Source organism: Erigeron canadensis, chromosome 6, assembly GCF_010389155.1.
Source record: "Erigeron canadensis isolate Cc75 chromosome 6, C_canadensis_v1, whole genome shotgun sequence".
NCBI lineage: Eukaryota > Viridiplantae > Streptophyta > Magnoliopsida > Asterales > Asteraceae > Erigeron > Erigeron canadensis.
In genome coordinates, this window is record NC_057766.1 from 27749919 (window position 1) to 27768055 (window position 18137).

An 18137-nucleotide genomic window follows, 5' to 3' on the forward strand; every position below is an offset into this window, starting at 1 on the left:
CAGAGAAGTTGATACGTCTAATATGAATCTGGGTGAGGTCATAGTAAGAATACACTTGAGTGTAGGAAAGGTCCCATCTTGTTTTGAAGATGCAAAGTAGTAACAACCAAGGTTTGGATTACTCAGGTCCTTGAATTTTAACTTGTCAAGATTGTTATGGAATTGCATTTTGATTGAATATTGACAACCTGAAAAACTTGTAACCATGAACTAGATTTGACTTTTGAACTAGGATTTTTTTTATGATACAGTATATCGAGTTCCCACCAAAATGAGGGTCAGAAGGCAAAAACTTCTTTCGCTTTTATGCTCTTTTAACATGAAGCATAAGTGCCAATTAGGTCTAGTTTAATCAAGCAAGGAGAAAAGGAACATAATTTTTGGCTTGGGCAAAAAGGGGAAAACCCCCGAAAACACTATATTAATATATCAAGAGAGTGACAGTGAACAAGCACGCTCAAAGAAAAGGAACATATATCTGTAGAGATAGAAGTAAATTACAAACTATTCCATCTGTTCTATGAAAACTGCAAGGAACATATTTCTGTAGTAATAGAAGTAAATTACAATGTATTCCATCTGTTCTATGAAAACTGCAACATTATATCAACACGAGAACATCTGAATATTACGGAGCAACTAATTGCTCAAAGTGCTTTGTTGCAAACGGATAGTTCTGTGAATAGAGAGTTTTTCAACATTTAAGGGATGTCAATATCTTAACAATGCAAGGCAATGTATGGCAGCCATCTGAGAACATTTACTGACTGAATAAAAAGTACTTCTGAAAACTACGACTTATGAAATGTATGAGCAAGTTTAATGGGTAACTTACAAGTGCCAAGAAACTGTTACGGGAATCCATCAGAGCAGACTAAAAGAGAGCATGATGCATGTTGAAGTAATGAGAAATTGAGAATTAGGGTGTCGCCGAGATTGTGTTAAAGAGTGTTATTAATAGCAAAACCAGTGGGGAAAAGCTCTACAATTTAAGAACAAATGAAACAAGATATCTCTTCCATGATGATAAAAGATATATCCTTATGAGTTGGATTATACATGATATTAATCCAATAATGAAAGATGAATGAATAGTCGAATGAGTAAAAAAAACTCCATGGACCTGAGAAAGTATAAACAAACAGTTTTCGTGAATTGTTCTAAACTGCTCATTAAAAAAACCCTCCTCAACAAGTCATTAACAAGCTGCTTTATTACACAATGCGCTGAAAGTGGACCTGCTGAGGTGAAAACCCAACAAAAAAGACAATACTGCTAATCTTAAACTTTTTATAATGCTATTGTCCTGTAAGTACTGCAAAAGTTTCATACCAAGTACATTGTTTCAGTCCAACTAAATCTAAAATCCTTGAAACATTGCACCATCTCATTTAACAACATGATATCAGATATGAAAGCATACACCATTGCATACAATCTTGTGCATTATGTGAAAACTCATACATAAGTAATCGCTAAAGTGCTACACGAAAATGACTCAGAGTTCATATTTCATGTAACTATGTATTTATCTATTCACTAAACACTATTGTTACATGCTTCTAAGTTTCTATGCCATAATGGAGCAAACACACTTTAAAATTGCAAGACATGAAAAGATTATCTAAAATGAAACTATATGTCAAATTGAAGAGGATTACCTCACTTGTCCAAATAATGGTTCTTTATGTAGGGAAAAACTAGGAAAGGCGGTTGTTAGCAAAAGAGAAATGAGCACAGAGAATGTATCCAACAACACAGCTAGTGAGCTAGATAATTTCTGGCAAGCAGGTAGTAATAGTAATACAAGTCACAACGATGGAACAATATGGGACAAATCTGCAATCTATTTCGTGAAAAACTTCATATATTCTCATGTCTACAAAGTTGCAATTCCAGAGATTATATCTACCAGGTACTGAATACAATTCATGTGAATCTACAGCATCGATTGTTACTAACATGAGGGAAAAATCAAAAAATGGAACTCTATATTCATCTAAAAATTGCAATTCAAGACAAAGATACATGTTGAAAAGAATCGTACTCTAATAAGTTTCATTTCTGGTAATGTTACTAGAATATAAGCTTCATCAATCTTCAAAAGTGTACCTCCTTACAAGTGGAATAGCAACAAAAATCATCCGTAATATCGCATCATAGCTTTTGATGAGATTCAATAAGCAAGGCATTAAGCATAACTTGAACAGAAGCTTCATAAACCACATCATTATAATGCATCCCATCTAACGAACAATCAAACCCACATCTACTACTTAACATCCCAACATCTAGCAACAAAAACGAGCCACCATCTTGCCTCAAAATCTTGCTATTATAAAGCTCTTGATCATAAGCATTACACATCTCACGGGTCATCTTAACTCGTTTCTCCTCTGTATTCAACAACCTATTTATCAACGTCGGCATACCAAGCCAAAACAAATGCGACGTCCTACCAGAATCCGGCCTAGCACTAACACCATCCGTATTACCAACCTGAACTAACTCTCCTAATGAATCCCTTAACAACCTTAAATCAACACCATATTCCGTATAATTAGTAAAATGCAACATATGCCATAACCCTGAACCCATAACTAACACATCAGGATAAGTTCCATTTCGTTTAAAACCCGTAACAACATCAGTCAAATTACTAACATAAGGTGACCAAATAAAATCCATTTTCAACCCGATTTTTTCAACAACAATATGATAATCACTATGTCTTTTAAACAAATCCTCATGAATCTTTTCCATTTCATCAGACCCTAAAACTAAATCCAACAAAGAAACCATAAACAACCTAGCTTGTGAATCACCAGCCACAACAACCCAAGACCCATTCAAAAGATCCGAAACATCGACCCGACCGAGCTTCGAAAACCCGCAATCATCATCATTTACTAAAGATCTTGAACTATTATCCCAATTCCAAGAAAACCCATCAAAATTAGAGTAAAAAGTTACATAATTTACAGAATTTATACAAGAACTAGAACTAGAACTAAAATCTTGATTCATGATAACAGCAGTTTGAGATTGATTATTAAACATTGAAGGGAAATAAGGAATAAGATGTATACATACAGCAAGTGTAATGAATAATGCACCACTAAAGAACAAAACTTTATTTCTACTAAGATGCCAACCTGCCATACCCATTGGTACAAATAGAACAACACAAGCAGCCATTAGTCCTAATTGTATGGCACCAAAAAACATGATTTTTTTTTTTTTGGAAATTTAAATGGGCATAATGGGTTTGTTTGTTTGATGGATATTTATGTTGTTGTTGGTGGTGGGTGTTTAGTAAAGGGGGTAGATTGTGAATGAAGGGAAATGTGTATGTGATTGGTATGGTTTAACAGAAGAAAAATGAACAAGAAGAAGAGAAGTGAAAGAGAGATGTGAGATTGTTGTTTTTATTGTTTGTGACGGTGTGTTTTTTTTATCTTTTTGGAGTTGATTTACACGAACGAATTATCACCGACTGTTTTTTCAACATTGACTTTTCGAGCTTTATGCCTTTATCGGTACCCTCTCAATTTCGAGCAATATAAATGGAGTGATATGAATTCTTGATTTTTTTTATGTCAATTATAGATCTGATTTGGAAAAATAAAAGTTTATACGCATCGATTAGTATTTGAGTTAACGGGGTCATTATAAATGCTTTATATTTAGAATTAGTATAATTAACAGTTAAATATTACAGGAAAAATAAATATAATGCTTTTACACATAAGTTGAGTGAAATGTCTCTCACATCTTAAATTTTTAATATACTTTGCAAAAAAAACAAAAGTCACATCTTTAGGAGTTGTCTTTGAGGTTTTGACTAAAGACTTCTTGTTGTCGAGCCTGTTGAGGCGATTGATTATTGGTTTGCCTTGTGAGATGATTACGAGTGATAGTAAGTGTGCGGAAGGTGGAAACGGTCGGCAATTCTTATGAGTAGAAAGGGTTCTCTTGGGAGAGATCCCATAAGCGCAGGCTTGTGATTTTTGCATGGGATCTGTTTAAGATTTAGGTGTGATGCTAGTAATGGAGGTAGGTTTCAAGGTGTTGCCTTTGATCAAATTCCTCGCTAAAGTATTCCAAAGTTCTGCAAAGGTTTTCAGCTTGTTTAACCTCTGTTACTCTTACATTATGCGCTTTTAAGATTCGCAGTTATCATTAACATAGACTTTATCCACCATAAACACCCTTGTCTCTGGAGACAGAGGTCATGGGTTCGATCCTCATCCCATGCAAAGGTTGGAGGACCTTTTCTACTATTTCAGTAGAAACTAGAAGCAGCCTCTCTACTTAGGTAGAGGTAAGGTCTGCCTACATCTTAACCTCCCCAATACACCGTCGAGGTATTGGGGCTCAAAACCCGCAGAAGACGGCACTGAGTAGTTACTTACTTACTTTTTTATCCACCATAACTGGTGGATGCATCTGATTGTGGCATAACGAGGGTGATAGTGTCTGAGTAGTTTGGAATGTCGTGGAAGAGGTAGTTGGGGATGTTTATCTCTTCATCCTTTATTGATGCTTTCCTCTCATCCAGTATATGCAAGTACACTCAGTAATTGGCCCAAGTAGAAGATATGATCGAATCCTCTGTAATTTTTATTTTTTTTGTGGGGGGTATGGGATATTACGCTTATGATCGAAAGATATCACGAATTCAAGGCATCAATCTTTGTGGGAAACTGGGGATGAAGGTAAGGCTTCGTTTGTAAGGTTTTACTCATCTATCTTCATAGACAAAGGTCAAAGTTTCGTTTTGGAAATGAAGTATATACGATGTTAGGCCTAAAAAGAATTAACACTCTGTTGGAGTGGTATTGGGCTTAACACTATAATCCTTGTAACGTGTTTGAATTCCTTTACATATATTCTTTTTGTCCTTAATACTAACATCATACAGTCAGTACTTATGATGCACCGAAACTCCAAACAGGTAGGCGTACCCGTTTCAGAAACTCCATGGGAACGGAAACTCGTACGAAACGCGTACGAAACGTTTCCTTGAAGTTTTCATATATACCGAAACGTTTCTGTGTTTCCATACCGTATCTAATTAATATTAGGGTTTCAATGAGTTTTTTGTATTCCAAAAACGACTTCCATCTTGCGACTATGTGTACTCTCAAACACAACCAACTAAATTATACAAATAAGATCACCATTAGACTTTTTCTGTTCCAAAATTGATTATTAAAAATTTAATCCGTGATCACCTATCACCATCAAACATATATTATAAAATTATACATATATAATTTTACATAATCTCTGAAGTCTCAAGTCTCTCTCTATATAAAATCAATATATTTTATTTTTTAAAACTTTTTTATTGTCGTATCTTTGTCGTACCCGTATCCTAAATTTTTTAGTTTTGCCGTTCTCTGTTCCCGTATCATTCCCGTGCCGCTTTGCCGTATCCGTTTCGGTGCTACATAGGTCAGTACTTTTGGTTTTTATATAGTTCTTTTTTATAGTCACTACTTTGGGTTTTTATATATAGTTCTTTTTTTTAAAGCGAGTTACTAGTTAGTAGTTAGCAGTCGAAACACCACAGTGACATCCAATTGGGCAGTATACGGTATTCGAATCACGCATGCCTGAGATGAACCCCAAGACTCTCGGAAACTCCCATAGAAATCTACTTTTACAAACGTAGAAAGTGATATTCGAACCCTGACGGATTTTCCTAAGGTCAAAGAACTTACCAATGAACCAGTTCTTATTAATATTTATACAAGCAGATTATGAATTTGTTTTTACACTATTTTTTTTTTCTTTTTTTGGTTTTTTAAATTAGATAGAATAACCTTAATTTTGTCTTTTATGGTTAAACCTATTTTTTTTATTAATATAAATGACAACATGGTTGTATTTATAACATTTAATATAACTTTTTTATTGTCATTTCGAATTAACATTTTGCCCTCAGTTTTATTTATCGAAATTAAACACTAATTGGAAATTTTAATGCTTAATAGGTTTATCTTTGTCATTTTCATGTTATATATTAAGCTCTTTCAATTATTAGTGTATTACAAAGTGAAGGTTTTGGGATTAACTATTTTTTAGTTTTGGAAAATAGGTTCTCGTACTCGTCGTAGTAAAGCACGGACAGCCGGACATCCATTCTTCTTAAAAACACAAAACCAGAAGTCCAGAAGTACAAAAGCCAAATATATGGGCTCTTTAAAAATGCGTTTAAGCTTTAAGCCTTTAACTCTAAAAGTCAATAAGTGGGCCTAGCCAAAAAATGTGATTGTTAACGAAGGCCCAACTATCTCCTTTCGTTTAAATTATTGAATATAATGTACTAGATTATGGGCTGAGTATATAATGTAAGGGGGTTAACAAGTATCCTGCTATTAGATTGTGAGGAAGATGATTTTGTATTTACATACGTGATTTTTAGGAGGGAAAGATTGTGAGGGGGAATGGAGAAGGATACATGCTTCTAATTACATATTTATTTTTCCCATAATGTAAAACTGTAAATGTATTTTTTATTATTTTACATGTAATAATTTTACATAATTTTAGGTAGAATTTTTGCTTCAAATTTTATTGAAAATTTGATGTTTCTTTTCATTAAAAATGATAGGTTTTACTAGTAAAAGATATGTTATAAAATTCCGGTACTCAATCATGAGAGGGGTAGAAGTTAATTAAGTTTTTTCGTAGACTAAAGGTAGTGTAATCGATGGTGCTATACTTCTTTGTATCCTTTCATCCATGTGATCGATCCTGTCATCCTGACTACTTGATTCGTGATCCTGCCTAAGTCGATCAACAAAATCCAAGAAAAAGGAAAAGGTGAGGCGTTACAAGACAACAACTAATTAAAGCACATGTAAAAGAATATTCAAGCATGTGTGTTCAAAATGTGCAACAAACAAACAAGACCTTTACATTTCTAATTAGAATGAAGCAGAAAGTACGAGAAATCGTCTACTAACGTGATCAAGATCTATATTTGATTAGCTTGTCAGAAAGTTTGAGTCCCTTAAACAAGAAACATCGATCAAGACAAAAACTTAATCCTAAAGATACAACATATTATATTATATTTATATAGTTGCAGCCAATTTGGCTTTTTATCGAATCTATCCAAAACAAGTTACGTCGATCTACGAATATATAAATTCTTCGTTTCTATTTTAATAACGAAAGTTAATTAGTATATCTATATAGGCTAATATTCTCGTAAATCACCTATTTCTACGACTTTTGGTCTCATTATTTGCGAATTTGCTATGACATTTTTTGTAGCAAAAAATGTGTTTCTTATAGTGATTAAAAAGAGAAAGTTGTTGAGGATGTGTGACGCCTATAGGTTGTTTTGTTCGTTCTTAAATTTCCAATCAATAAGGCAATACATCTACACTAATTTCATCTACTAGCAATAGCTAACCAAAAGATCGAATTGAAGCTTGAAATGCTTTTTGAGAGTATGTGTGACGCCTATAGGTTGTTTTGTTCGTTCTTAAATTTCCAAATCACCCATAGTCTTGTTTGAACATACGCATCAAACATGTTTGTTCTTCATCCCATTCAAAGTTAAAATAATGAATCGGCAAGATATCTATACTATTATGAGCATGATTGATATATGAAACTCTAATTCCGAAATTTCCAACATTTTATGTATCGTTCACATTTATGACTCAAAATTAATCATAAGTAAAGTAACTCCTAATGCCGTTTTCAACAGATTTTGGGTCCCAATACCGTCTTCGGTGTATGGGGAGGTTGGTATATAGACAGCCTTACCCCTACCAAAGGTAGAGAGACTGCTTTCAGGTTCTACCAAAGATAAAAAAGGACCTCCAGTCTTGCTGTGTATAAGGATCAAACCCATAACCTCTGTTTCCAGAGATAAAGGCTCCAATCATAAGTGTTTTTTTTAATAACAAAGTATTTACAACACCTACCATTACTCTTAATTAATCATAGATACGTACGCTTGTATCAGGTAACGATTATGAAAATCGATAATCGTACCATAAAATTTAATACATCCATCACATTGTACATATATTATAGTATACTGTATAATTAAATATGCAATGAATACCAATAATAAAATTATCAAATTTTATAATATAAATATCACTTCTCAATATATAATTACATTACAAAAGGCAAAAGTTTTATAACTCTCTAATAAATAGGCTAACAAGGTATAGCCGTATAGATGATTAATCTGGCGTAATAGTTAACCTATACCGCCATACCAGCATGTGAAAGGTAGATTGTAGAGAAAAGGTATATTTTGTTTATACATCATTATCTTATCAAATAAAATAATAACCTGTTATTATTCTATACGGTATTTTATTACTTTGCTAAATCTTAATTACCTTTATTCTCTTCTGTGCGGGCAAAGATTTATGAGGTGACCATTATTTTTTAGCAGAAAAGAGACATTGGGCCGACAACCTTTCGGCATATGAATCAATGAAATAAACTACTGTTTCCTCATTGTTTAGCTATTTATCTAAAAAACGTTCAATAACAAGATTAAGATTTTGCTTCATAGCTCCAAAACTTTGTTTTAAATAGTAACTAATTAACATTTTTAATTGTATTAAGTTAGAATATATTCATGTTAAAGTAATATTTCTTTTAAGGTAATATCTAATATTAATATTAAAAGTATTTTAAAATCAAAAGTATTGTGTAACACATTAAAAATTCCTGTTCATACTATACGTTTGCATGCATGTTCATACCCGTTCTTTTAATTTTAGTGTGTAATCAGGGGCGTTTCTTTTGGGGACCAGTAGGGGCCCGAGCTATCGTCATTTTTTAGCTTAGTAGTACTAATATATTCGTATATTGTCCAAAAAATATTATATCTATTAAGTCGGCCCATAGGGATTATTTTTTTAAAAACTTTTGATACGTTTAATAAATTTAATACTCCAATAAAATTTTATCTTTTTAGTTTTTATAACTCACAATTCATTTAGCCCATTCATAATTTTATGAGTTAACTACTTTTTTTCGTCCCTGTGGTTTGTCGTTTTATCACTTTTCGTCCTCGCCGTTAACTTTTGGCTAAAATCATCCCCGTGGTTTGCATTTCGTCCTTGATCCGTTAACCCAGGGGCATTTATGTCTTTTCATCCATCTTAAGTGCAAAATTCGTCCTTATGGTTTATCGTTTTTGCATTTTTCATCCTTATCTTTAACAAACCTCCAAACAAGAATTTAATCAAAAACCAAAACAAAATCAAATCAAAAACCTATATATACATACATATGAAGATGTAATTTAACACCAGCGGTACGACTAATTTAATTTAATTTATAAAAATGTTATAAAGTTTACTATAATTTAACTCAATTGTCAAAATATAATTACTATTCACTAAAAAAATACCAAATAGGTACTTTATTATAAAGTATAAGTTTTAAAGTTCAAAAATTAAAAAAAATATAATATTAAAATATTACAAAAAAAATTTTAAAAAAATTCAAAAAAATAAAAAATGAGAACACCGGAACGGTATTACCGAAAAATATCAAAAATGCCAGAAATAGTTGTACCGGAGTACCACCCCCATACCGGTATTGCCGGTAACACCGACCGGTATATACCTGTATTTAAAACATTGTATATACGTGTTTGCATTTGAAGGTGATTAAGTAGATTCTCAAATATATATATATGTATATATAAGTTTTTGTTTTGTTTGGATAAGTTGTTACCATTATTCTTTTTTTAACAGAGAGGATGAAAAATGCAAAAATGAGAAACCACATGGACGATTTTTGCACTTAAATAGGTGAAAAGACGAAAATGCCCCTCACGTGACTTGCATGTGAGGGGGTTAACGGCAAAGTTATAACGGCAGGGACGAAATGCAAACCACGGGGATGATTTTAGCCAAAAGTTAACGGCGGTGATGAAAAGTGATAAAATGATAAACCACAGGGACGAAAAAAGTACTTAACTCTAATTTTATTGTTCATAATCCAAGTAACAAAGTCTTCCTCTCTTTTTTGAGTTTTAGGCTCCAACAAAATAAAATTTACCTTTTTAGTTTTTATAAACTACGATTCACTTAGTTCATTCATAATTATGTTTTAACCCACAATCCACGTAACAAGATCTTCGTCCCACAATCCACAATCCACGCCTTTTTTCTTGGTATTTTCATAAGTCGTTGTAGTTTTTTGTTGGTTAGAAATTATGTATTGGTAATTTGAATGGAAAACTTCGATTATTGGTGTTATTTTTGTTTGATCTGACCTGATTTAGTGTATTGCATAACCATAATATAATACCCGATTTAATGTATTGCATAACCATAATATAATACCCGGAACATAATGATGGCAAATAGAAAATTTTTTGGGTCCCACCATTAAAACTTTCAAGATCCACTACTGATCTTAATTACTACTAATTACGTACCTTAATTTCACACTGAATTAATCCAACATTTTCTATGATTTTTGAAAGTTGAAAAGTAATGTTTCTATAATTGTAATATGTGAAAAGATGATAAATTTTTGGTAACAACAAATTATCCGGCTCGTATACAACATAATGAGACCATGAGATCAATTTAATTAAAGTGGATATATCGGAGAACGTAATTGATAATTATGAAACTGCAAGCATATATTCCAGTTCCAGCCCCAAAGATTGTATTGCTAGAAATCGAATGTCTCCAATTCGTATATTAACCCTCACCTGAATCTAACCTCTTTTTTATTTTTTAATATATAGTTAAAAATATCATTCGTCCGAAGAGATATATAAGAACTAGTTGGATTAAATAACAAAGTTGGAAAGAGCTGGTAAAATGTGCATACATTCAAATCCGAGGTTGTTTAAATGTTTTCAAACATCTCGCCGAACAACGTTTTTAAAAAATACTACTCGTTGTTTACCCCGTCGGTTCCTAGTCTAATTGATCCAACCGGCCGGCCAGTTCTAAAAACAATAAAAGATTCAGGGTTGCTAACTCTAGGCACTATAAATATAAATATCTTTCATAAAAGAATATGGAACCATCGTATTCAAGAAAAGAAAAAAAAAAACTAAAGTGGTTGATGCGTCACATATATTCATTTTGTAAAGATCTATTTATAGTTCTTTAGGGTAACATTACTTTATTAAATTCTCGCATCAACAAAAAAGTATCAACATATATCCAAAAATTAGTGATCATGCTTTATATATTGGTTTCTAAAATCTCTCTAAGAAATTGGTACATATAGAAACATACACATAGAATAAGAAAGTAATAATGTGAAAACCAAAGTCAGATAACTTGGATATGCTTTTTGGAATATATGAAATAATAGTTTATTAACTAGGTTATATTTATATAAAAAAATGTGTTTGTACATACATATGTGTGAATTATACATATAGTGGTGATGAGGTTAGGAATACACAAGGGACATCAAATTAAAACTGAGGAAAGGGGAAAAGCACAAAAAGATGGATTGATGAAAAGGAAAAGAAACACAAGACCAAGTGGGTCCCGAATCTAGCCCAGCCCAACAATTCTTCCTGCTTTGACACGTCGGATATCCTTTTCACTTCACGTGGCAAAAGTATGGGCCCTGCTCTTTTTATTTTTATTTTTATCCTACTTCAATTTCACTCTCCTTGTCTTTGAATTTAACACTCTCCGTGGCAAAAGTATGGGCCCTGAATTTTGATTCGGCTAATCCTAACTAGGCGTTGTTAAATTCATAATTCCATGTTTAAGTGTCACGGTGAAAATGTTATTAAATCCAAATGTTTACTGATCGACGCACATCTATACGTGCCGACGACCCAGTGACTTCATTAATTGATGCTCCACCTCGCGACGGGATGCCCAAGAACTAGCTATAGATTCAACATGACATACTACTAGCCACAGATTAATTTCTGTTGAAAATATCTTAAGTCCCTATTATCTAACGGAATTTGCCGTCCAATTAAGTCAATTGCTAATTACATAAATTTTCGCAATACATACTCAAAAGTTTTTTTTTTTTTCGCAATTGTTCTCTCATTATTTATAATCCCAAGTTAAAATAACACTTTCTAGATACATATATTTTATGACATTCATAAAACATGTATTTCTTGACGGTATATTATGTTAGAATTGACTAGGACGGTGTCTGCATAATCAAGGACGAAGCTAGATTAGGGAAGTGTGGGTAGTTGTCCACATTTTTATTTGATACAATGTAATTTTTAAAATTTTAATTTTAAAAGCATATATGGAAATTTACCCATAAAAAAGAGGGAAAAAGTAAAAATGATTAATATATACAAAACGTATAGAAAGACTAACATTTTAAATCAGCCCCTTGAGATAAACATTCCGGCTCCATCTTTGCGCACACACAATGCAATAGTGGTGGTGGAAGTGGTTGTGTGGTGGCGATTGGTGGTGGTGGTAACAACTAGTAGTGGTAGTATCTACATATATGAATTGTATTGTAGGTGTTGTCGTGCTGATATATAGGTATTAGGTAATTAATGTTAAAAGACTAGTGTAAATGAAAATAATAAAAAAATATATATATGATGAAAATATTAGTACATAATTTAATTTTGAATTTTCCCAAAAAAAAAAGTGCATGAAAGTTTTTTTAAAAGAATTAAGACATATATTGATATTTTGTGTTGTTATAAATTGGAAGAGTCATATAATTTGGTTCGGAAAATATAGATATAGGGCCGCATTGCCAACAAATGTCATATTTTATCCAATCCACCCTTAATATATGTTCTAATTAATTGTTTGAAATTTTGTCTTAATTAGCATGTCTCATTGTTATTGGACTTGCATGGTATATATACTCACCATATATCTATACTTTTCTAGAGATATACGTTGTCATATTATTTCCAATCTACCCTTAACATATGTTCTAAATTGGTTCAAATTTCGGATAACCATTTTGTCGTCCAATTGATTGTGTCGTCATTATCGATCTGCTAGTGATCGATGTTCTACGTACATGGATGTCGATCTGGCCAAATTAAAGATATAATGACCCAAGTTGGCAAACATAATATCAACTCATCATATATTCAATTGAACAGAAATAGTTTTTATGATTATCAACTACGATCTTGACCAAAAAAGTTGATATGCCTTTAAACTCGAACTACATAGAGATATTTTATCTACACGACAGTAAAATATTGAGACAGATCGAACGTTGTAATTAACACTTAAATAGACTTGACAATTGTAATTTCGTGAGAACACAAACACATTTTTCATGTAATAATGAAACGAATCATAGACTAACTAATGATTTTAAAATCATTATTTAGTTTTAATTCACATAGATTATTATTATTAATAATACTTATTATCATCCTTTTTGAAAAGTAAAACAAATGATGAAGAGATGCACCTATATGTTGATGTGAACACTCTCTCCATACTTAGACCAAATTAAAATCATTAGCATACGATTTAGCACAAATCATTATTATATGTCATGTATATAATAAGCGAAAAGTGAATATAAGGCTGTCCGACAGCTAAGCTTAGGTGTGAAACCCCTTATATATTGTCATGTATATAATAAGCGAAAAGTGAATATAAGGTTGTCCGACAGCTAAGCTTAGGTGTGAAACCCCTTATATATTAATTTTTTTTAATATTTATTGTTTAATGAATAAATGTTTAGGCCTCTATAAATGTTATGGATTAAAAGATTAGTATGTGAATATTTCACGTCTAAGCTTAGGTTACCAAATAGCTTTATACAACCATCATCCATATAATAATATAATGGTTAATTAGCTATGAGAGAGATACATATGTGGGAGAAGAAGACTCACAAAAGAAACAAAGCATAATCAAGATGATAGAAAAACTAATTTAATTATTATAAAGATAAAGTGCACCCCCCTACCCCATTTGCGCTTTTTCCATCTTCCCTTTTTGTTCTCCCATCAAAACCCCCCAAACATCACCCCTTTCAATTCCCTCTCTTTTCCTGCTCCTATTCCCCATTTAGATCTTCTTCTTCTTCCCCTAAGGTCTTTCTCATATACTATATGTATACGTATATGTGTATGTGTATATATATATATATCTACTTAAATGTTTAATGACTAATTATGTATACCAACTTCTAATTGTGCAGTGTTATCGCGTCTCAAGGCCGGTGTCCCTTTACATATTAATTTGATCATTCTAGGGACAACAACACAAGCTCATAAATACCTTGCAGAGACACCATTTGCCCATTTCGAGCCGGCTTATATCCAAAAGAAGATCAGGATTTCAAGATTCTAGCTAGCTAGGAAGAATATATCATAGCTAGACATCGTACGCATAAATATATATATATATATATATATATATATATATATAGATGGCCCCAGTTTCATTGCCTCCTGGCTTTCGTTTTCATCCCACCGACGAAGAGCTAGTTGCTTATTACCTCAAGAGGAAAATTAATGGGCATAAAATTGAACTCGAAGTTATCCCTGAAGTTGATCTCTACAAGTGCGAACCTTGGGATTTACCAGGTATATTTATATATATAAGTTAATTATATGCATCTATATATTGCAATTTAATTAGGTTGCTTTCTGATTTTTCCAAGTATCACAAAATATATTCTAAATGCTACACGTACTGTTTATGAAATATAATTATACCAAAAACCAAAACAACAAAACCTAAAAAATAGCTAGTGTTAATTTATTAGTAACATTAATTTCTATATATAATTTATGATTTTGCATGATTACATGATCATTATAATTTGATACGTATAACATGTTATGCAAATCATCTATATTTAACAAATTATATTATATATTTCCACATTTGTACACCAATAAATTATAAAAGATAAAAGCGGATAAAAAAGCAATATGATCATGATTCATAAACAGTTTATGTATAAGGGAAGTGATCACTAAATCAAGATTCTTGTCAAAGGTTCTTTCATTTATGTTCTTTATTATATGATATCTCTGTTTGTTTGTTTTTTTTGTTGCTAAAGGCAAAAAAATATATGAAGGTTCTTCAATGATCTTTACGCATGCTTCAACTTTGTTCTTGGCTATATAACCATAATAACCTATGAACTATGTTCAATATATATGCATTTCATTATATTCATATCATATATATATATATATATGTGTAGATATATTGATTCGAAAAATTATTTGGCATATATATGTGCAAAAGACCAGTCAAAGATGATTGAAACTTTTAAGATCAAAAACTGAAGATAAGATCATGATGATCATTACTAAATTAGGCTAAAGTAATATTTAAAGGAGAATTAAGGTGGCCCCTACAATTTTTTAGACTCGTATAAGAACAAAATTTTACTAGTTAGCTGACAAGATTAAAGTCAAAAGGTAAAATTAAAGAGGAAAGAACTTGACTATGCTTACCATTTCTTTCAAAGACAGATATGATTACCAACTTTTCCTTTCTTTATTTAATTTCTGACACCAAATCAAATTCCTCAAATGTTTTAATCTATAGAAATATATAGTATAGCCTTGTTTATTTCATGTTACATTTTTCATGCATAATTTATAATATTTATGTTAATTTTTTATTTTTTTTTTTGCTTTTTATCATGAAGCAATTAGTTTCTATATGTTTGCATGATGTTTTTGGAACCTTTTCCAAGAATATTTAAAGGAAGACATAACATTATATTCATATCTATTTACAGGGAAGTCACTATTGCCAAGCAAAGATCTAGAATGGTATTTCTTTAGTCCAAGAGATCGTAAATACCCAAACGGATCTAGGACAAATCGAGCCACGAAAGGTGGGTATTGGAAGGCAACAGGGAAGGACAGGAACGTAAACTCACATTCACGGGCGGTGGGGATGAAGAAAACCCTAGTTTACTATAGAGGGAGAGCCCCTCATGGTGCTCGTAGTGATTGGGTGATGCACGAGTACCGCCTTGATGAGAAAGAATGCGAAAGTGAATCTGGTCTCAAGGTACGTAAACCTTCTTCTTCATATATAGTAATCTAGTTATTAATTATCTTCGCCTCGCATCAATATCATGTCAAATTTTATCGTAAAAGTAACATGGGGTATATGCTATGTTTTGGATTTAAATAGTTGCAGGATGCTTACTCTCTTTGTCGCGTGTTTAAGAAGAGTTTAAATGCTCCAAAGACGAACATTGGTGTACATTATGCCGCGACAGCCAGTGATCACTCATCAAGTATGGACCTTTATTCAGAGGGAGGAAGAGGTGGTGAAGATATGGAGACAAGCAACTATCCAACACCAATGGCTTCATCTTCGTCTAATATAAACCATGGATCTCCATATATCTCAAGTGAAACAAGTGATGGGAGATGGATGCAGTATCTATCCGAAGAAGCATTTACTTTCCCAAGTCCATCTTTCACAAACTTTGGGAATGTCTCTTATTCCCCATCCAAGGTATGTCTAAACACATACATACATGTACATATATACCAGAACATCAGTTTGCGTTTGGTTGTGGAAAATGTTTTTTAGTTTTGCAACCAAACATGCCCTCAAAGTTTTTTTTTTTTGGACCATAGAATCAAACCCATACTATGTTAAGTATGTTATTGACTTTTATTATATGATATTTCCCTATAATTTCTCAGATTGACATAGCAATGGAATGTGCAAGGCTGCAACAAAGGTTATCAATGCCTCCATTACAAGTACAAGATTTCTCACAACAAGAGACTACAAGCTATGTCGAATTGATGAATATGCAACAGATGAACAACAACATGCAGGAATTCACAACTTCAAATAATGCTCCTCAACAAGACATAGTGCAAGAAATCCTTTCGGTTGCTCAAGCTTCTCAGGATCTCATAAATCAGAACACTTGGGGTGGAAGTTTTTCTGGTCATCAAGACGACTTCTCGTTTCTGACTACTAGTAATAACAATCAAATGCAAGATATGGGATCCTTTAGGTTCATGGGAGATGAACAAAATATAAGGTCGATTGAGGTTGGTGGAAGCGATGAACAACTCGGAGCTGAGAGAATGGCTGAGAATTTGAGATGGGTTGGTATGTCTAACAAGGATCTTGAAACGGTATTTTACATTCTATACAAATTCTTGGTAGTAGTTTCTTAGACATAGGAAACTAGATTGTTAATTATTCCGCTTTTAATTATATCTATATATATATAAAGCTTTCAGAGCCGTAGATTTACATTAAATTTTCTTGATAATCGCAGACCTTTTGGGACGATTACAAGACTGTTCCGGTGGATCATATACCAGTTTTTAAGAAGGAAGGACATGAAGTTCAAGGTACTAATTCATGAATAATAAACTTCAATTACTATATATTCCAAAAAGTTATCTTATATATATATATGCACATATTTATATTTTAAGCTATAGAATGCATTTCACTTTTAAAACAGTTGCAGGAGAAAGCAGCCACCACAACAACTTGGAAAACACAGAAGACCACTTCTCAAATGGAAATGCCATCGAAGATCACAACAACACAGGCGACGACTTCTTAGATGAAGGCGATCTGGAAAACTTCACAAATCCAAGTTACGAAATTTATGAGAAGACCAAAGTGAGTCATGGGTTGATTGTTTCAACCCAACAAGTTTCAAAAACCTTCTTTCATCAAATAGCCCCTTCCCAAACCGTCAAGGTGCAACTGAACCCGGGAATGATATATGATGATTTCAAACTATATACGGATTCAAAACCATTGGGAACGACCACCAAGAGGACAACGAGCCCTATTGTGAACTTGGTCTCCCTTTTGTTGATATGTTGCTTTTATCTTGAAGAATCAACAGAAGTCGACGATGATATGAAGTTCGAAGTTAATGATGCGAATTCACCTAATATGGGAGATGAAGAGGAGGAAATAAATGAAGGATGGAGCATTTCAAGTTTGGTTTTGGAGAAGGTGATATGGCCATGTGTGACCTTGGCTTTGGCAGTTTCTACCATTTGGGTTCATCAAAATTACTAATGACAAATTAATTAAGTGTTTTTTTATTTCTATATCTTTTGTAACATTAATTGTTTCTAACCATACAGATCGAGTGAAGTTGTTTACTTACTTATAGTAAAAGTTAAAATTAAGCTTATTTCCCTAGATATA

The 18137-nt window shown here is 32.5% G+C and overlaps 2 protein-coding genes across 2 annotated transcripts; one reads left to right on the forward strand and one right to left on the reverse strand.

Annotated features, from left to right (window-relative positions):
• Window positions 1-1829: 1829 nt before the first annotated feature.
• LOC122605626 lies at window positions 1830-3441 on the reverse strand. The gene has a single exon (XM_043778585.1). It carries the CDS (start codon window positions 3226-3228, stop codon window positions 2158-2160), a length of 1071 nt encoding a protein of 356 aa, XP_043634520.1. The 5' UTR covers window positions 3229-3441; the 3' UTR covers window positions 1830-2157.
• Window positions 3442-14385: 10944 nt separating this feature from the next.
• On the forward strand, window positions 14386-18031 carry LOC122605462 (NAC domain-containing protein 86-like). Its single transcript, XM_043778418.1, has 6 exons — window positions 14386-14542; window positions 15718-15995; window positions 16122-16451; window positions 16646-17092; window positions 17239-17314; window positions 17431-18031. The coding sequence occupies exons 1-6, from the start codon at window positions 14386-14388 to the stop codon at window positions 18003-18005; spliced, it is 1863 nt and encodes a 620-aa protein (XP_043634353.1). The 3' UTR covers window positions 18006-18031.
• The last annotated feature ends 106 nt before the right edge of the window (window positions 18032-18137 follow it).